Source organism: Lissotriton vulgaris, chromosome 11, assembly GCF_964263255.1.
Source record: "Lissotriton vulgaris chromosome 11, aLisVul1.2, whole genome shotgun sequence".
In the NCBI taxonomy this organism is placed as follows: domain Eukaryota; kingdom Metazoa; phylum Chordata; class Amphibia; order Caudata; family Salamandridae; genus Lissotriton; species Lissotriton vulgaris.
Window position 1 is genome coordinate 863621734 of NC_141699.1, and position 21751 is coordinate 863643484.

General features: G+C 45.3%; 1 protein-coding gene across 1 annotated transcript in view; it reads left to right on the forward strand.

Moving 5' to 3' along the window:
• STK25 (serine/threonine kinase 25) overlaps positions 1-21751 on the forward strand; it is a 444535-nt gene that overhangs the window by 162348 nt on the left and 260436 nt on the right. The window contains exon 4 of the mRNA XM_086944010.1: positions 2023-2131. Within this exon, the coding sequence (XP_086800136.1) occupies positions 2023-2131 (109 nt within the window). The remainder of the gene's footprint in view (positions 1-2022; positions 2132-21751) is intronic.

Genomic DNA, 21751 nt, shown 5'->3' on the forward strand with positions numbered 1-21751 from the left:
ACCCTCACTCACCCTCACTCACCCTCACTCACACTCACTCACCCTCAACCCCTCACCCTCACCCACCCTCAACCCCTCACCCACCCTCAACCCCTCACCCTCACTCACCCTCAACCCCTCACTCACCCTCACTCACCCTCAACCCCTCACTCACCCTCACTCACCCTCAACCCCTCACTCACCCTCACTCACCCTCAACCCCTCACTCACCCTCACTCACCCTCACTCACCCTCACTCACCCTCACTCACCCTCACCCTCACTCACCCTCACCCTCAACCCCTCACTCACCCTCACTCACCCTCACCCTCACTCACCCTCAACCCCTCACCCACCCTCAACCCCTCACCCACCCTCAACCCCTCACCCTCACTCACCCTCAACCCCTCACTCACCCTCACTCACCCTCAACCCCTCACTCACCCTCACTCACCCTCAACTCCTCACCCACCCTCAACCCCTCACCTTCACTCACCCTCAACCCCTCACTCACCCTCACTCACCCTCAACCCCTCACTCACCCTCACTCACCCTCAACCCCTCACTCACCCTCACCCTCACTCACCCTCACCCTCAACCCCTCGCTCACCCTCACTCACCCTCAACCCCTCACTCACCCTCAACCCCTCACCCACCCTCAACCCCTCACCCACCCTCAACCCCTCACCCTCACTCACCCTCAACCCCTCACCCACCCTCAACCCCTCACTCACCCTCACTCACCCTCAACCCCTCACTCACCCTCAACCCCTCACTCACCCTCACCCTCAACCCCTCACTCACCCTCACTCACCCTCAACCCCTCACCCTCACTCACCCTCACTCACCCTCAACCTCATGCTAAAGATTTACAAAAAAACCCATAAACAATTCTAAAAGCACTAACTCTAATGCTGCGAGACCTATTGCATTTCTAATGCTTGTTGTATCCTGTCACCTGCTGATCCTCATATAAAGTGCTCTGATACCTCCAGGTCTAGCCAGCGCTATATAAAACTCTGCAAATAAACATTGGAAGAACCCTTCTTTCTGCTTCACAAATACAGGGTAGTTCTTTGCTCCAACCCTAAATTCCTTCCCAAATTGGTTTCTGCTTTTCATATAAACCAATCAGTTGAGTTACCTGTGTTTTTTCCTCAATCTGATTCTGTAGCAGAACGAGCTCTTCTCATGCTTGATGTCAACTGTTTGTTTCATTTGCTCCCCCTCACAAAGGCAATCCTAAATCTGGCATTTCAAGATAGATTGTTAAATACATTAAAACATGCTATTCAAAAGCTAAAATAACTTTATCCATACCCCCTACAGCGCATCCCACTCGCAAAATAGGAGCTACTATAGCCTTTTTAGGAAAGATTCCTCTTGCTGACATATGTAAGGCAGCTACATGGTCTACATCACACATATTTACCAAACACTATTGTGTAGATGTGTTGGCACGCCAACACGCTAAATTAGACCAAGCAGCACTTAAAACACTGTTTCAAACAAATGCAATATCTACAGGTTAGCAACCGCTTAGGGCGTATACTGCTTTGTAGTCTATGCAAAACATGTGTATCTACAGCACAGATGCCTGGAACAGATTGTTTCTTACCCAGTAAGCATCTGTTTTTGACATGTAGAGCTATAGATTCACATGTGCCCACCCGCTTCCCCGGGCACCTGTAGTTGTTGCAGTTCTTCATTATATATTCCTACGTGTGGACATCTTTATACTACGCTTACTTACTCCATTCTCACCCTCTTGCGGGAAAACAATCTGCAATGGAGTCAATGCCCATGCACACTATCACCGAATTTGCAAACATCCAGACCCAACACTAGGTGGCAGGAGTATGCAAAGTATGTGAATCTACAGATCTATATGCAAAGAACAGATGCTTACTGGGTAGGAAATATAATCCTTTTTTATTTAAACCATCTGAAAAACGTTCTTTTTTACAAATACAGTTTATTTTCTCTGACTCTGTCTCGCTCTCTAGATCTTCCTAACGACTTTGCTTCTATTGCCTTTGTGCAGCTTAAGCCAGGTCCCTTGGAGGAGGCATACATTTCCACCATCCTGCGGGAAATCCTAAAGGGTTTGGACTACCTCCACTCAAAGAGGAAGATTCACCGGGACATTAAAGGTAAGGACTAAGACTAAAAAAGACCCCAAGAAAAAGCTTGGCTAGTTGCTTATCCTGACCGCGTTCCCTCACTAAGGCTGCAGTTGTTTGTGTGTAGCTCTGTCTGTGTGTCTAGCTGTGATTGACTCCAAATAGTTGGGAGGCATTTACATGTGTGCCAAAAATGCCTTAAATCGACCACAGATAAAACTTCAGCAGAACCATCACTCAGCAGTATAGCTTTGTACCCACCATCTTGAGTTCACTTGTTTTCTTTCTTTTATTATTTTCTTTCTTTTATTAAGTAAATCTTCGCCACTACTCATTGACAGCCTATGAAACAATAAGGAGAAATTGTTTAGATTAAATATGAAAACAGATAGGTTTGTCTTCAACAAACATTGTATTTTTATTGGGGCATCTAAAGATGTTGCTTGAGAGAAAATTTAATATTCTGTATTAAAACTCATGTCCTGCCTTGTAGATCAGCGGCCTTGTATTGCCTATTGGATTGTAGAAAAGGTACAAAAACTTTTCAATGTTACTCTGATCATGGACAATGTTTTTCAGCATGACATTAAAGTGGGACTTCTTACTTTATAGGTGCAGTCGGTGCCTTTTATTTGACTTACAAAATGAGTATGTATTGGCTGGGTAAATATTGTGTTCACAATTACAACAGGGCACATCAGACAGCCAACCGCACCCCGCTCAGCAACTGCTCCTTTTATAGTTGGGTGTGGTGTTGTGCCTGTTGGGGTGATATCAAAGAATGCCAAGATAATGGGGGATTGTTGGCAGGCAGGTAGTCAGAGTTATCAGGGCTGAGCTTGGAGTCCCGGGTGTACTCTGTGGGCTTATTCCTCAATTTACTTTATTCTTAAAAGGCCCATCCATCGTATTATATCAGAATACATCTCAAAACCCCAGCTGCCATTCTCAAACAAAGCAACATTCTAGAATGCTTATTGTTGATGATTTTTACTGGTGCAGCACTGGGTATATACGTATGTATCCAGGGGCTCAACTGGACCCGGACTTTTGGGGAGAGGGGCTAACAGATCAATCAATGGAGGTAGAGCTGACCCTTCAAACAATGCGACGGAGCTACCCTTAATCCAAGAAAATAGTTCTAAGTTGTGTATACTGGTCAAACATGATACAATTACAACAAACCTATTTTAGTAGTTTAAAAATGTTTATAGGCCACTGAAAAAGATATTTAAAAAGAGGAATATTATGTTATTGTTATGTTATGTTATTTGTAATTGCACACTATTACCCAGGAGGATATCCTAGCACCCAGCAGGTGAGAGTTTAGCCACACCAAAAGCAGGCGGGTGGGGATCGTTTAATTCTGAAATTTTTGAGCTGTTATTCAAGAGCATGAACCTCTCAAAAGCAGTTTTCCTACTGTACATCATTCCTACTCCTACCATGATCCCCATTCCCCTACTACTCCACAAAAGTCCTTCTCACAATCAAGTCTGCTAATCAACTGTGTACCTGACTTAGTGTTCCAGTACCTGAGCCTTTTTAAGCAGCTCTGTCAACTCACCTCGGTCGAAAGATGCAGATCCATGAACCTGCTTTTCCACTGCTGTGACTCTCACAAGCAGCTCTGGTAATGCACTCAGGCCTGCTCTGCTTCTTTCTACTGCTATTTCAGCCACAGAGATCCTTACAGATAAATCAGCCAGCACATTCAGATGCAACATTTAAGCTCTTGCCCCTGCTGTTTCTGTGAGGAACTTATGGACTTCCTGCCTAGCACCCATTGTCGCGCTGATAGCCCCACCGCATATGACCGCCTTAAAGGCGTCCCACTCAATTAGACCATTAGAAGCCGTATTGCTATTTTCCGTAAAATAATGAGTAATAGTGTTGGCTATGGCGGCACGGAACACTATGTCTTCGAACAACTGTGGCCACAGTCTCCAGGTAGGTACCGGAGTAGGTATTCTGCCCCATGTGACTGTTATCTCTAGTGGGTTATGGTCCGAAAAGGTTTTCGCTAGATACGTAGCGTGTGTGACCTGCATCGCAATCGTGTTCGAGCAGTATATTCTATCTATTCTTTTATGCAGCATATGGACCAGGGAGTAGAAAGAGTATTCCCTATGTGTTGGGTGCTGCATCCTCCATGCGTCGCATAATGCCCAACCCTCTGCCCAACTACAGAGTTCCTTCGCCTGTTTAATCACGCCTGCACCATTCAGAGGGGGGTGGGACCTGTCTAATGCAATGTCCATTATTGTGTTACAATCCCCACCTATAATCCAGGGATGCATCTCCCAGCCTGCTAGTGCTAGTTCAGGGTAATTAAAAACCATTCTTGCTCAACATTTGGCACATATGTGCTACCCAGTACTACGTGTTGACCATCAAGTGACCCTTGTATAAAAATATAGCGTCCCTACTTATCAACTCTTTGTTCTAAGGGTTTAAAAGGTACCCCATGTCTTATCCATATTGTGACACCACGTACATATCCAGAGTAGCTAGTAGAGAAAACCTGCCCTCTCCATGTCTTACAGAGCTTCACTGCCTCCTGTTCCAGCATGTGGGATTCTTGCAAATATACAATTTATGCTTTGCATCTCAGCAATTGAGCGTGTATTCTGTGACGTTCTTGCACTAAACCCACTCCCGAACGTTCCACTTTATTATGTTGTACTTACTGAGTGTATGCATTGCAATACTAAGTTGGTCTTGATGACAGGCTGTGGCGTGTATGTGCTGTTAGTAAGCCGCCTCAGATTAATCGAGTGAGTAGGACTATATCCCTCCCCAAAAATCCGAATACTTGGTCTGGTCGAGGAACTGTACCGGACCATGTAACTAAACATGGCAAACAAAACTATGCCCTGTACAGAAACTGCCTTTGCAGATTGGGGGACATCGCCAACGCCATCCATGGGGTGCAATCCCGTTCTCCAGTATACTACAGAGCTCTGTCAGAATGGAACCCCGGACTTGCGGAGTGTGTGTACACACATCGCCGCAACATATTTTAACAAAAGGATATGGTATCATTGTCAGAGGTAGGTCCATAAGCAGCAGTGTCTTCCTGCAGTCAGCCAAACAAACCATCTGCCGTCTGTGGGGTCACGGTGAGAAACAGGGCCACTCTGCCTTCAGAGTCTGATCTGTTCACGTTTTCATCTGAGGAGGCGGAGTCTTCGATTAGTGCATTCTGTCGAAATGTAGCAGCTGCTATGAGGCTTCTGTAACTTTCTCGTCTGCATCTGCGGTGATGTCTGGTTGGTCCGTTGAGAGTTCCTGCGTATCAGTCTGCTACGACGGGTGCCAGTCGGTTCCATTTGGTTGGAGCTATGCTGTATGCTCTGGGAGGCGTTGTCCCCACTCGCTGTAGGTTCCGTCACCTCCAACCATTCCTCAACGTCTTCTGGGCTCTCGAAAAAGTGTGTTTTACATTCAGGCAGCCCAATGATGCGTACATTATTCCTTCTCGCTCTCCCTTCTGCGTCTTCAACTCGGTCCATCAGGGTAGTGACTTTTTTCTGGAGCTGTTGTATGTGGGTCGTGTTCTGGGCTTGTTGTGGAGACAGCCCCGCCAGTGCCACAGTGTTATCTTTCACCTTATCAGCGAGTTTGGCATGGTCCGCCTTAAGCAGCGTGAGACCGGTCGTGAGGGCACCAATTTGCTGTTCAATGGATTTTCTGGAGTCCCTTACCTCCTGGAGAATAAGATCCAGATTATCCATGGGCTCTACTTCGATTGCAGGTGGTATTCTGCTGGGCGGCTGCGATGTTATGTCAAACTCCGCCTGCTCCATAGAGGGGTCAACACTGGGGCCAGCGTCTTGTTATTTCCCTTTATTTCGGCCCATCACAGTAGTCCTGGCCGTGTGGGCTGAGCTAACAACTGCTTCGCTGTTTTATGAAGGGGTGACTGGTCCGGAGTCAGGGCTCGAAAAATTCACTTGACTGCTTGCAAATGCGAGTCCGATTAATTCAGGACCAGATATTGTTAGGTCCTACTTGCCCTTTCTGGTGAGTAGGAATACAAACTGACACTTGACCTCTGCCTCTGAAAGCAGAGGAAATGCGACAAGTTAACAAGAATAAAAGGCATCTTTATTGCTCACAAAGTAAATGAGCAATAAAAATGCTTTTAAATCTTGTTAACTTGTCATATTTGCTCAGCCTTCAGAGTCAGAGGTCAAGTGCATTTCAGTTAGGTCGAGGAGATTTTGTAGGTTACTAGACCTGCAGGTCTAGTGCATTTTTAATGATTTTTCGAGCCCTGGGTGTGCCTCTGCTCCAGGTCGTCGTCAGCGGCCACGGCATGTCTTCGTGCTCATGCAGGGCATTCGCTTGCCACTGTTGCCGGCCCGTTCTGTGTCTTGCCGTAGGTGTGGGCGTCGCAGAGCCTATCGTCTTCTGTAGAACCCCTGACCAGCAATACTGTTTGCCCGAGGCACACTACAGGCTGCCAGGGTCTTCTGGAGCTTCCCTGCAAGTATCTTTTTCAGGGCTCCCCAGCCCATAATGTCCACAGTGGCTCAGGCGAGTTACCAGTGTGGCCAGTCAGGCATGCAACAGGCCCACACTCCAAGTTGCATATACCAATGTAGGGTCCGGTTACTCTACCCCTCCTTTCAAGTTGCATCAGGAGCTCTCAGCCCTCTGCACATTCTGGTCGCCCCTCCTTCCCTAATAAGGCCTGCAGCTGGGAATGATGGCGCAATCCAGCGTACATCGGCGCCACCCGCACTTATTTTGCTCCTCGCTTTCCACCCTTCATGGCAGCAACAGTTCTTTGTGCCCCTCCGTCTGTTCCGCTCTCGTTCTCATAGTCGGGCCCAGCTATTCTCCATGACGCCTTCCAGGACAACTGTCGTTGGCTGCCCAGGATCCACGGGCCTTGCCTGCTTCCAATCCCGGTGCCTACCTCTGGGGCGCGGTCACACTCACTGCCTTGCCCGGTCCGCACCACAAGAGTCTCTTCCGCCGGTGCAGCGATCCTTATTTGGTAGGGGTCTCACACGAAACCTCTTCCGTATTGGGCCTGCAGTCGGGGTCGTCCGCCAGTCGGCGCAGCAAGCTTGCGTCCTTGGGCTCGTCTCCCCCTCTCCGCCAGCGTATGGGCTCCGGACTGTGTAGGTCGCTAGATTTTGATGGCAGCGAGCTGAAAAACAGGTCCGATCGTCAACACCACCTTGCACCACCAGGAAACGTTTCAGTGGACCCCTCTGTGCGGCGTGTCGGTGAATTTTCAGGATCTTTGAGCCCGGGCCCGGAGCTCGTCTAAAAGGCGGCCGCCATGTTCGGTAGTCGGCCTCGCCCCCCCCGCTCCCAACCAAACCAGCAAGTTGATAGTCACCGGAGAAGATTTGCTACTAGCTGCCACTGGGCACCTTGAGAGACCAATCTGCGATGGGCAAAATATGCATCGGAGTCTGATGGACTCATGAGTGTCGTCAAAGCCTGGATTGGTTGTTCAAGAGGGACATGTCAACCGCTGTAACCGAAGACCAGAAGCCCAGCTGCTGCTGGCCGCCTACCACCGAAAGGAGGGCTTCCTGGGACCCAGACTTCTGTGGCCAAATACGTCCCACATCACTCGAGGAACCACCACAAATGCACCCCCCTCGACCCTACTGCAACCAGAGCAGCCACGACCATCTTTTCGTCCTGCACCTCCAGTACCAGGACCACTCCATTTTAGTCCATGGTGGTTGTGCCTTAAAGGCTATAACTGGACTGGAAAATACATTAGTGGTCGGGTAAATGTCCAGAGCTACCCTATTTGCCTACTGGATCGCCATCCTGTCTGATTAAGTCATCCAAGCCTATCCAGAGTAGCCAAACTAACATTTACAAACTTCTGAAAAGTTTTCAAACTTTTTGTTTACCAATGCTTGTTTGCTGTCAAAATTAAAAAGTGATAAAATCATATCTCTGCAGTCCTCTGGCTGATTTTGCTCCTCTTGCACTCTAAACATTCATAAAAATGCACTTTGTTGTTTGGTAATGTCAAATACTTTACACTAAGTTTCTTTGGTCAACCCTTGCTGCTTGAAACCCATACCTACCCAGGGTTGAGCTTAAGGTTGTTCAAACAAGCCTGACTGGACGAATAGGCCCTACAGCCATACCATATAATACACACGCACCCTCACACGTGTGTCAAATTATAAGGCATAAACAACTCCGTTGTATTTAAATAATTACATGGCACTCTGTTTGATTTCGAACCTGCAGAGTCCAACTCAATTGCAAAATCGATCTAAACTGACTTGCCATGTTGAAGCATACAATTTATCAAGGGAGGGAAGTGGAAGTGTTCTGTAGCTCCACTCAGCTTCCAGATATATTGCAAAAAAATCAAAAGTAGAGTGTGGCCTTTGGACCTAGAGGGATCTTGATGAAAAATCTGTAGGACCCTCAACAGCCATTTCCCGCCATTGGTTTGTGTTTTGTCACTGAAAAAAATGAGTTGACAATGTGTTCATTCCCATTATCGACAACAGCCAAAGCTTTCTCCAAATTTTCCTTATGTCTCAATTGTTCAGCAGCTTCTTGTTGAGAAACGTTCCATATTTCATTATACCTGGCAAATATAAAACGTTTGCACCAAGGAGATCTTGGAACCACCAGAAAATCCAGCAAATCCACACTGGAAGAAAGAAGTGATGTGAGCTTTAACTGCTGACAACATTGAGTGTTCTAACCATTAAAATGTAAATGTAAATTTATACTTGTATAGCGCACTACTCACCCGCAAGGGCCTCAATGCGCTTGTACGAATACCGCTGTGGAACCCATCCTGGCTTTCCCTGTGAGGCGTCCACTCCTGGGCACCCCCAAGGTGGAGGCCAGGCATCCTTAGCGTTGTGGGGGCTGTTGTGGAGATTAAGCAAGCTATTGCCCAGAGTTGCAGAGTGGGACTCCATGATTGGAATAGGCACTGAGGCGAGAATGATCAGGTCCGTGGAATTTTGAGCCCAAGACCCGCAGAGGCGGGGAATTGAACCCTGGTCCCGGGCTAGACCTCTGCATCAGGGTCTGCCGCTCTAACCATCGAGCCACACTTCTCCACAACCATTGCTGGCACAGTTTACCAACACTAAACGTAGTTATAACCAGCAGACTGGAATGACTGAGTATACTGGGGGCCCTGCCTGTTTGCCTTAAACCATTTGGAAGAGTTCACAAAACGAGCAATACAATCATTGGTATCAACTGGCCATAATTACTACCCATCCTAACCAAAATTGAAGAATTGTACGTTCCATTCTGCACCATTTATTAAGCTGTGAACTTAACAAACTGTTACCAGTAATGATATTGAGGGCATGCTTGGTGTTTTCAAATTTTTAATATTGCCAGACCCAAGACTGTTGTACTGTTTTTGTTTACAAAGATAATTTGCTGATGGATTAGACTTGCTCTAACAAAAGCGTCAATGCACTGGACCTGCCAATATCATGTTCCCAAAACAGAATTGAGCTCAATATTATTTTTCCAATACTCATAACCCTGTAGTGATAGTTGTGAAATAAATGAATCAGAATAAATGAACTTTTTTTTTGCATGAGCATGTATTTCTTTAGTGGGAAAGGCATTAACTGATAAAATATGAATCCTGGTCTGTAGGAACATGACTGGATAAATAAGGACATGTTTAAAAATATATATTTTAGCTACCTACAGGTGGTATCAAACAGTATTTCCACTTTTTATAGGGCTCAAAAAATCATAAAACGTTTACTAGACCTGAAGGGTATGTGTAATAATCTACTCGACCTAACTCTAATATACTTGACCCGTGACCTGGTCTCAAATTGTGTGATCCTAGGTATTATCACATTAGAGAGCACCTTCAAATATGCCAGGTCACTAATCCTGCTGTACAATACAACTCTTTTTATTTACTAGACGTAACATTTTATCCAGCATTATCATGTGAGCAATAAAAGTATTAATTCCTAGTTCATGTTTACAAACTCACAATTTTCATAAAGCGCCTGAGACCCTAGCGGGTGAGTAGCGCGCTTTACAAATTTATATGATTGATTGATTGATTGATTGAATGTATTAATAAAGCATGATGTGGTAGTTCACTGTCTTTACAGATAGCATATTTTCCATTGAAATGGCCAAAAAACGTTCCCACTAACGTAGTTTTACTGATAATAGTGCATAAACAATGTTTGGTAATTGGGTTTCAGCAAAAATATTTAAAATATTGCATTTTACCAAGTAAAGTGTCTAATTTGTTTTGATCCTATAAAAAAAGAATTTCACGACAAAATTATAAAACTGGGTCTTCATAACTAGTGAAATATATTTGAAATGTTTTAACAGTTCACTTAGCCATGCCAGTGTTGTGTTAGCAAAAATCCTTACATCTTGCAGCCTTTCATTTCCCTTGCTTTGCACAGTTCAACAGTCACACAGTTGACTTTACAAAATCCTCTGCCTTCCTTCATTTTTTTTCCTGTGACTGAAGTTAAACTAACTTTTGACCTCTGTCTCTGAAAGCCAGTAAAAGTGACAAGATAACCAGTTTTAAAGGCATTTTTATTGCTCATTCACTTTGTGAGCAATAACGATGCCTTTAAATCTTGTTCAGTTGTCACATTTGCTCTACTTCCAGAGACAGACGTTAAAACTCAGTTTGTCTTCCTACATTTACTTTTTGTTCTGTGACTGAAGTTAGAGAATTTTCAGCTTGCCAGAAAGGCTGACTAGCCCCTAAAAATAGCTTGTCCTGAATAAATCTTGCTCCACAATGCGAGTGGATTTTTCCTGGTTTATAATTAAAATCAGCATGTGGAGTACTAGCTCTATGTAAAAAGTGATGTGCGTATTTCAGATAGCATATTAGTAACAGTCCAGACATCCCATTCGTCAGAAATGGAACCTGGGGTAATTATGTCAATCATAACAATTGGAAAATACATATTGAATTTGAAATGTTTCTGAGGGATAAAACATATTGTAGGAAACACTATCCCATAAAACACCACCATGGATATGAAATGCAGTAATGTTCTCTCTGGGCCATATGTGAAGATGAATGGGGAGTAATTACCTCAGCTACCACTTCTGGTACAGTACCATCAGGGAGAAAGTGTCCATTTAACACTAGAAAGAAGACTAACAAATCCAATCAAAGGACAAGAAAAAATAGTAAAAGAAAAATCCAGCGATAAGACCGAGGAGGATTCAAATATGTCTGTTTCAGCCAAAGGAATAGTCCACGCAAAAGTCTGAATAAAAATCATCAATGTCAACAAAATAACCAGAGGCATTCTGAGTAAAAACAGGGACCATCACATGTGAAGTAGATCTGGCAGAATCCTTCAAGGGCAGTTGATAATACATAACTTTATTGCAAGGAGCAGCCGTAGAAATAGGCAAAATCATATCAGAAACACACTGCTCATTTCCATCATCAATTTTTTTTTTTTGTAAACAGATTTTACTCATCAAAATGCAGGTACACAAGTAAGACAATGGGGGTTAGTGAATACATCATGTATCCGATAACATATATCGATAAGTATGGCTGTTGGATGCACATTTCCTGGTGAAGATTCCCACCATGTGTCGTCCATGTACAAAATGTTAACAAAGTATGTAGTTCGATTTAGAGTTCCCACCAAAACTAGGCTCTGCGTCATTATGGTAGGAGATTGACAGCTCAATAGGTGTCCCAATTCAAACTCATTGAGATCACAACAAACAATAAGAATAACGAAACCTTCCCTTCCCCTCCCCCTTATGCATCTCCCCGACCCCCACTCCCCCAGGCATGTCGCTCAGTAATCGATAACTCTGTGGAGAATTGTACCCAGTCATGTAAGACAACTGACCCAGTAATTCCAGTAGGAAGCGATCTAGCAAGGGGAAGACAATATGTACTATATGTTTTCAATCCCCCAGATTACACGTCCCAATAGGGCAACGTTTCAGTCCTTGCTCACAGTTATACTCACTCGGGGGCGGTTCGGTATCATCTGTTGGACGCTTGAGCAGCTCTACTAAAGCCTCCCATGCTCTCGCCGTGTCTAGCATTTTTTTTTACCTATTCTCTGGGCCATTTGCAGCCTAAGAATCCCCTCGCAATCTGCCCATTTTATAAAATCTGCCCATTTTATAAATTCCCTCTGCCACCTCGAGACACTAGGAGCACTGGCCGCATTCCAGTGGTTGGTAATTTCTCGTTTAGCCAGAACTAACCCCAGGTCTATAAATTTGCTGATCAGTTTATTCCGGGCAGTGTGAGGAAACCAATGCAGCAGGCAATATCCCGGGTTCAGTGTATTGTCTCTTTCCATTACGTCGCCCAGTGTAGTCAATATCTCCCTCCAGAACCCCTCTAGCATTGGACCCTCCCAGAACATAGGTAAAAATTTGGCGTTTTCTCATTTATATCGCGGACAGACTGATCAGGCCCCAAAATGCTCAATCTTGTGCGGGGTGAGATATGTCCTGTGGAGGACAAAAAATTGATTCACTAGAATCATGCATTTCAGGAGCTTTTCCATGCTCTATACTAGTGCCTCCCACAGCTTCTCATCTATGGGCATTCCAAGGTCCGTTTCCCATTTAAGACGAAGGCTCTCTAAGGGCCTCCTCATCTCCTGGGTGATCCGCCTTTAGAGGCAAGTGACTGCCTTGATCGTCCCGGCCGCCAATACTAAGTATTGGCATGGCAAAGAGATCGGCGGTTTCACCATCCCCTTCTTCCAATGTTTCAGGATGGCCGTCGTCAGAGCTGCATGTAACAGAGAGTCCCTCCTGGGAAGCTTGTGACGCTCCATTAAATTGTTAAAGGGTTGCAGGGTATTGTCCTCGTAGAGGTCTCCAATAGTGGAGATCCCCGCCTCCTCCCAGGTCCGCAATCCCTGCCAGTCTCCCCCATGGGGTAGTGCCTCGCACACAAGCAGCGGAATCTCAGGCACATATGGGGGTATTTGCTGAGCTCTCCTGCTTGCCCGGTTCCAGGATTGGTGCATCGCCCACAGGTCTCCCGGAGCATCTTTCGCTCAATGGGAACCAAAGTAACACTTGACCACGCAGCACAACTGCAGTGGTTCACGAAATGGATGGCTGGAAGGCTTCACAATGGGGAAGATCAGGGGGGTTCAGATCCGGGAATCGGATCTGAACCCCCCTGATCTTCCCCATTGCGGAGCCTTCCAGCCATCCATTTCGTGAACCACTGCAGTTGCGCTGCGTGGTAGTATGCCTCAAAATCAGGCACTGCAAAGCCCCCTTTTCGTCTTGTTCTCATCATGGTGGCGAGCGCTACTCTGCCTCTCCCGGAGCCCCATAAAGAAGTTGGGTAAACAACTTTCACGGAATCTCTAGTAGTAACGACCCAAAATAATAGAGTAACCCCGGTAACGTGACCATCTTTAAGAGTACCACCCGTCCTGCCACTGAGAGCGGGAGAGTTCCCCAAAATTCAAAATTACTCTTGGTGGCTCGTATCACTCGTCTGACATTACCTTCCAATAAGTCGGCAGCCGTATGAGAAATGCGTACTCCCAGATAAGTCAAACATCTGCTTTCCCATACGACATCTAGCCCATCCGGTGGGTCATTCCTTCCACTTAAAACAGGGAACAGGCACGTCTTGCTCTAGTTGACCTAGAGGCACCTTGTAGCTCTTCCTCAGTGTTGGTGAGGAACATTAGAAGATCATCTGCATATAATGCAATAAATTGGGATTGGTCCACCCCGTCCAGTCCCCGGTAATACCGCCCGAGCGCACATGTACAGCCAGAGGTTCCACTGCCAGCGCGAAAAAGTTAGGGGACAGCGGACATCCTTTTCTTGTTCCCCTGCCCATAGTGCAGGCCTATGAATCACACCTCCCGTGCGCACCCTGGCAGTGGAGCTCTTGTACAGTATTGCTGTCCAGGTCACAAATCCCTCTCCTAGGCCAAAGGCCCTCAAAACTCTGAAAAGATATGGCCATTCAAGGCTGTCGAAGGCCTTCTCGATATCAATCAATAGGATGCACGCCTCTTTTTGTCTTGGGTGGAGGTCTCCAGCAGCCACCTTATATTTGTGGCCGTATTTCGGGATGGATTTAAACCCGCCTGATCTGTGTGCACAAGCGCCGTTATGTGAGTCATCAGACGGCTAGCTAAGTTTGGGCTCAAGATCTTATAGTCAAGGTTGAGCATGGCGAGGGGGCGGTACGCAGTGCAAGCCAGGCTGGTTTATCTGGTTTTAAGAGTGGTATAATTACTGCTTCCCTCGTTGACACGGGTAAGCACCCATCCCGCCTCGACCTATTGTACAGGGCCAGCAAGTGAGGAACCAAGGCATTCACATATGTGGAGTAGAACTTGACCGGGAGCCCGTCTGTGCCAGGGGATTTATTTCTGGCCATCCGTTTAATGGCCCCCTTGATCTCACCTAGTTCTATGTCACGTCCTAGGGTCTCCGCTGTGTCTGCATCAGTTTGAGGAAATTCAATATCCTCTAAAAACCCCTCGCCTTCCAACACCATAGGGTCTAATTGGATCTGATTTAGGGTAGTATAATATTTCAAGAACTGTGTGTTGATATCTTGTTGTCCGTAATGAGTTGCGCCATAACTCCCCCGTAACTCTAGGGTCGTCGTCCCTCTGCGCTCTGGATTGGCCAGCTAAGCTATTAATGCCCCAGGCGTATCCCTCTCAGCGTGGGCCCGGAACGCATAGGCCCTGTGGTCAAAGCATCTCAGCCTTTGTACCTGTAACGTTAGTATTTCCATGGCCTCTAGCAGATCTGCTTGTTTGTCTACTCTTCCCGGTCTATCTTTTTAACATCTCGGAGCCGTTTTTCCCCCGCTTTTTGTACATAGTTTAAAAGAAGCCTCCGTACACCCACTGCTTCACCAATACAACGACCTCTTATTACAACTTTAAAGGCATTCCATTCAATGCGGGGGTTGGTAGCCGTGTTAGCATTATTCTGGAAATATTCCTCTATGGCGATGCCTGTTGTGGCTCGGAATACCTGGTCCTCTAGCACCTCTGGTCTGAGACGCCAGATGGGATTTGTGGGCCTAGTTCGCACCCAGCTCAAGGATATCAGTAGGGGGTTATGATCAGATATCGTCCTAGTTAAGTACTCACTCGAAGTGATCCCTACATATACATTTGGGGAGCAGAGAATAGAGTCCAACCTAACATGCAGCTCATGTAGAGCCTAAAAATAAGAGTAACCCTTTTCCGTCAGATGATGGGCCCTCCAAGTATGTGTCAGTCCCCAATGTCGTTGCCTGTCCCGCTGGGCTTCTGTGACCTATGTGTAAGAGCGTCAGGGAGTGGTGCGTGGGATCGATCTAGGTTCACGTCAGCAATACTATTGAAACCTCCCCCAAAAGTATTGGTCCAGTCAGGACCTGTGCAAGTGTCTGTGAAAGCTGCGCTAAGAATGTGGGACGGTCAACATTTGGGGCGTATATAATCCCTATAGTTATATCTCGGCCACCTACTCTCCCCAGCACTACCCCAAACCTGCCCTCTGGGTCTATTATTTGTCTGACGCACTGAAGGGGAACTCTCACCCGCACCCAGACTAGGGTCCCCCTAGCAAAGGCTGAATATGTGGTGTGGAATATCTGCCCCCTCCAGCGGCGCTGTAGTGCCGTCCCTTCCTTCTGTGTGAGGTGTGTTCTTGTAATAATGCGATTTTCACCCCTCTCCTAATCAGATAAGCATGGATTTTGTGTCGTCGGCTCATGGTGTGCATCCCCCTAACATTCCAGGTTATGCATTTGAAACCTACGGTGGAATCCATAGTACAATCGCCAGTACTCCTCACCGTAACCCTCGCCTAGCAACATGCCTGGCCCCGAACCAAGTTCCCCCAACATTAAAAATTGCAGGCAAAGCGAACTTCACCGGTCCAACTTGAGGAACCCTTGCTGGGGCCATACTTAATGTTTGCATTATGAAATGCTTGATACGTTGATACAGTCTAACCAAATGATTTAAGAGGGAAAGCGTCTCTGGCTGTGTTAATTGATTTGCATTTGGAAAAGGAGTATAGTCTGCTAAGACTGGCCAGGTCTCCCCGTCATTACTGAGGGCCAAGTCTTGCATTCCAATGGATATGTAAGCGTTCACCTTGAAACCAATTACGATGTTCCTGAAATGTTAATGGAATTTCTAAATACTCATAAGGTCTATACTAAGCTGGAACTACAGCCTTTGTGCATGTGTATAATATCTTTAAATTTGCATCAACAGCTGGGAAATTAAGCCAGGAATAAAAGTAAAAATCCCATCTATGCTTTTCATTTGCGTCAACCACGAAGGTAATGTCTCCAACGCCAGTGACAAGCCTATATCTATTTAAATGATTAGGTATTGCTGGTCTACAATTAACAGCAATATATGGCACTGCCATATTAATGAATGGAACCAAAAGAAAGGAAACTCTATAGGGGACTATCCTTTTAAAAGCCCAAGTTTGATCAACCTTCAGAAATAAATAGGCGCTTCCTAATGAACCTGAGGAGAATAAACCTTTAATACCACGGATGTCTATGTATAGGGCAATAAAGGAGCCTTGGGCAAACTCAAACCATTAAGGATCAAACCAAAACGTTGGTGGTGCCATGTTATACGGTTCCTACAAATTTAGTGGGGTTGTGCATTAGATCAACAAAACTTCATAATACAGGGACTGACTCTTATGTTTTATTTCATTTATAAAGTTCTATGTAGTGCGAACATGACCCTTGCTGGTATCAGAGTGCATTGCAATGATCAAGGCAACATGTATAAAATAACATCATTGAGCAGGGACAAGGTGTGGGAAAATCTCCTAGAGAGCAAACCACAGGTTTCAGGTGGCTAGCAACCAGTAAAACAGTAAGAATGTATCTTGTGAGGAGTAAGCATGCGTGCAGGTAAGAGCTAGATCAAGTGCTAGACTAAAGTTCATGTGTTCATCATTATAGATTTGTTCATCCTATCATCAGTAAATGTTGGTCCAGCTACCTCACAGTACCACATCTAAACTCCCAAACCTCCAGAGTTATAGATGCGATCAATAACCTTGAACATGACCACTCTAATTCCCACCTGTTTTGCATACCCAAGGTTTCACAAAGAGAAGAACCAATATTACATTTTCAAATTTTATTTATAAGACCTAATTAATCCTTTTAAGTAAAACATGAACTGCTATTATTAGACAGATGAGGCACATGATTGGTATAAGCATTATAGAACGGTGCAAAATACAAATAATTCAAAGTGTTGTGGAGTACTTTTCTTCCAGACCCAGTTGGATTGATCTAACCCCATACCTTCGTGTAATGTCTCAGAAAACCAGCCTCCGAGCATTAACAAAGAATTCCGTAGCACTGTGCAAGCCTGCACACATCTCTGTCCGCACAGCAATCTTCCTTCTTAAAATGTATGTTGTGTCCTGTGGAGTTGCATCTCACTCTCAGCCCTCTGCAGCATTCATGATAACTCCAGTGTGAAATGTTTCATGCCTGATTTCAATACGGCCGCTATTTAAACGGCCTTATCTCATTCTACAAGAGACGCATAAAAGCCTCTTTACTTAGTCTGGGTTAAAGAGTTGTCTCCTACAAGCACCAAAAAAAGAAAGCATGAACATCACATTCTAGTATGTGTCTCTGTAACTAAGCTGAACATACATGTCTGATTATAATAAATGTGTGCAAGGCATTCTCTTGGGTTAGTGAAAAGCATGTTCAAACCACCATTTGAAAAATATTCTAAGTTAGAAGAGACAACGAAAATGGAAACTAAATGTGATCCCTATAACACATTGTACTACAGTCAACATTTTATCATGTGTGCCCCTTTTATGCCAAAAATAAGATGCCATATACCAGTCCCAGGCTTTTCCTGTTAATTTCATCCATATACCGTTTGTGAGCCATTAGTTAAAATGTACCTCTAGTACAGAGGTCTTCAAGGTGACAAAGATTATATACACTTTTTATTTATTTTGAGATTGTAATAGTCAACGTAGCCCATGTCGCCTACATATGACCCTAAATTGATAAAAAAAGGAAAGACAAACATGAGCAACAAACAATACCTGCCCTTTGCATCCCTCTCAGATTTAATCTTTTTGGGAATCCAGGTAAGGGTGTTGTAAGCTGCATTCTGGAATGCGTCCTCTAATGTAAGTATTAAAAAGAGTTTTTCTCTAGGTGCAGTCTGATGGGGTATTACTAAAAGTATGTGCATGGTTTACTAAAACATCGTAAACCCGAATGCAAGGTTCAATCAATCAGTGAATTATAAGTGCACTACTCACCCACGAAGGTCTCAAGGCACTGGGGGGAGGGGTACGCAACTCAATTCAGCCGAAAAGCCAGGTCTTGAGGTTCTTCCTGAAGAAGTTCAGGGAGGGGGGCGAGTCTGATGTCTGCCGGTAGCTCGTTCCAGGTCTTGGCTGCAATGTGGGAGAACAATCTCCTGCCTGTTCTGGTTCTGTGGATGCGCTGGGTTTCGGCCAGAGGGAGGTTGGACGATCGTAGGTTTCTTTTGGGTGCGTGGAAGTTTATTCTGTCGTTGATGTACTTGGGTCCATTGTTGTGTAGGCATTTGTAGGCTTGAGTGAGGATTTTGAAGGAGACACTCTTCTCTACGGGAAGCCTGTGAAGTCTCCGCAGGTGTTGGCTGATGTGTTCGTGTCGGGGGATACCGAGGACGAGTCTGGCAACGGTGTTCTGTATGGTCTGGAGTTTGCGGAGTAGGGACTTGTTGATGCTGGCGTAGAGTGCCTTGCCATAGTCCAGTCTGCTGGTGATGAGTGCGTGAGTGACACTCTTCCTCGACTCGGTGGGGATCCATTTGAAAATCTTCCGAAGGAGGCAGAGATTGTTGAAGCAGCTGGAGGTGACGGCATTGACCTGTCGGTTCATGGTGAGTGATGAATTGAGTACGATGCTGACGTTTTTGGCGTGGTCTAAAGGGGTGGGGGTGGTTTCCGAGGGCGGTGGGCCACCAGGTGTTGTCCCATGCTGAAGGGGTGATACCAAGGACAAGGATTTGTGGCAGCATCTACTTTCTAATGCAAATAATTATTTGTATTGGAAAGTTGCCGAAAATGATGCAAATTTGTTCTGTACGCTACTTTGAGCTACTTTGTGTCATGGGTGCAGACCATTGGTGGTACATGGCAATTCCCATGCAACTACTCATGAGTTTTGATGCTGGTAAACAAGGTTTAGCATCACAAACATACGCCTCCCTAGAGGCAGGTGTAACAGCGAAGCAAATTTTAAGCGTCCATATTTTTTCCCACTTTGCATGTGTACTCCAAGGTATAGCACACATTCAAAGTGAGGAAAGTACTAAAGCATAGTTTGTAAACTGGAAGGGTCTCTTTCCAGTGCAAACTCTGTGCTTCTCAGAAGACCCACACTCTTGCACTATAGTTCGTGTGTGTATATTGGCGCATGGCAGCCTAAAGTGCGCTAGTGCAGGGAGATAGGAAATAGTGCTATATCTTAGTGGATATGGTGCTGTCCTGCCCTTTTCCCTTTCATGCAGCGCAGAAACTTTGGTTGCTTCACTGCATTAAGTTAGTAAATCTGCTCCATGTACTTTTAAAACAATTGTTTTATGTTGAACACTAAGTCGATGTGTACATTTTTTCAATAGCCTTTCTTATACTGTATGCAATACAATTTTTAACTTATGAGGTGCGTAATCACAGTGCTCTCAGTCGCAGGATGAGACCTCGTAGCACTTTGAATACACGTCACTTTTCCCCACTGCATCAACTATGCGCCACTTCTGTGGCTCTCTGGTTACACACAAAGACAACTGCAGTGAGCACCCATAACATAAAAGAATACATTTCCCCACCAAATATGTACATGGCTGATATTGAAGCCCAACTCCAGCATGCATCAGCTGAAGAATTGTGTTTGTCCTGGAAGCTGATGCAGCTTGGACTGAGGCATATGGCATTGGACTAAAGTCTTTTTAACCTAATAGACGTTGCGCACCTGTATGCATCTATAGTATGAGGTTATGTCTATATCGCAAACCTAGCCATAAGGTAGCGGAGTGTGTATATGGTCAAAGGCAAGCTTAAAGTCAGCGAGTTATAGGAGAGGAAGCCAAGCTGTGGACGTCTAATGCATTGTGATCTAGTGTTCTTTAAATAGGTGAGACTTGAACTCTTTACTAAATTGGAGCAGCATTCCGGCGGTCGTTATGGATACAGGGATGTTATTCCTGACCCTGGGTGCCTAGATGGAAAAAGTCTGTCTTATATTTTTTTTACATATCTTAGTCTGCAGTCTGATGATGTTCTGACTGCGGGTATGCCTAGAACAATCAGAGATGTTGACCAAAATAAGAAGGATGCTGGTTGATATGACTGTAAACGATGCAGATGGCTTTGAAGATGGAAAAGAACTGACTTTTTGTCTCTACACTGGATTGCCCTTCTAATAATCCGTCTCCTGGACTATCTATGGATCAGTCTGTCTTTTACACCATTACACAGCAGTACTTTTGGGCACATCAGAAAACAACCAGTTATGCAATCGACAGCCAGTTTCCCTCGGAAATTAGTAGAAATGGCAGTGTGCACAAGCTAACTGACTCACACTTAAACAATATGGTCGAACACTGTGGTCTCAGAGCTCATGTAGTATGGAATATACATACTTCGTTGTTGGTAAAAAGAAAAGGTATCACTATCTAGAATGCACATATAATGTGATTCTACATTGTAATTTATAACCTAGTTACATTCAAATTGAGCGCATTTTAAAAGTAAGAGTGCCAATATCAAATTGGGGATAAAGTTCGAAAAAACGGATCATGTCTTGGTTGGTTCTGATAAACTAGGTGTGCACTGTGCTTTTGGGGCCTTGTGTATATTTAACAGTGCTTTTTTTTGGCCGTACAGTGTAGATATATTACAAGAGTCCTGTCTGCACGTGGGGGCCACGGGAGCCGCACGTCCAGGTTTTATTAGGTTACAAATGCTTCACTAAGAGCTCATCCAGCTGGAGAGGTCTTGGCGTTTAGCGTGGTAGAGTCAGCATGGAGGGAATTTCCCAGAAAGAGTAATCTGTTGCAGAAATGTTCTTGACGGACCTTTTAAATTGAGGGCGCAATACTTGACCCCTAAATACCTCACTTTAAGTTTGGGTAGGGGATTTGAGGGGGTATGGGGCATGGACCTAATTTAGGGGTCTCCAGGGGTCGCAGTTGCGACCCTTAGCTCGCCCCTTGCTACCCCTGGTACTGCCTTTGCGACCCTTTTCCTCAGAGGTGGCAAAATCAGTGACAAGCATTTACAATGCAACGGTTTCGCCTTCGGAAAAGTTTGAGCTATTGGCATTGTAAATGACAAACTTTTTATTTATGTGTTGGTTTTGAAAACAGATAAATAAATGGCATTGTCATTTACAATGCCAATAGCTTACTCTGTCGCAAATGCAAGACGTATTGCATTTGCACACACACACCCACACAAGAGCCCCCCACACACACACACAAGAGCCCCCCACACACACCACACAAGAGCCCCCCACACACACCACACAAGAGCCCCCCACACACCACACAAGAGCCCCCCACACACGCACGCAAGAGCCCCCCACACACGCACGCAAGAGCCCCCCACACACACCAC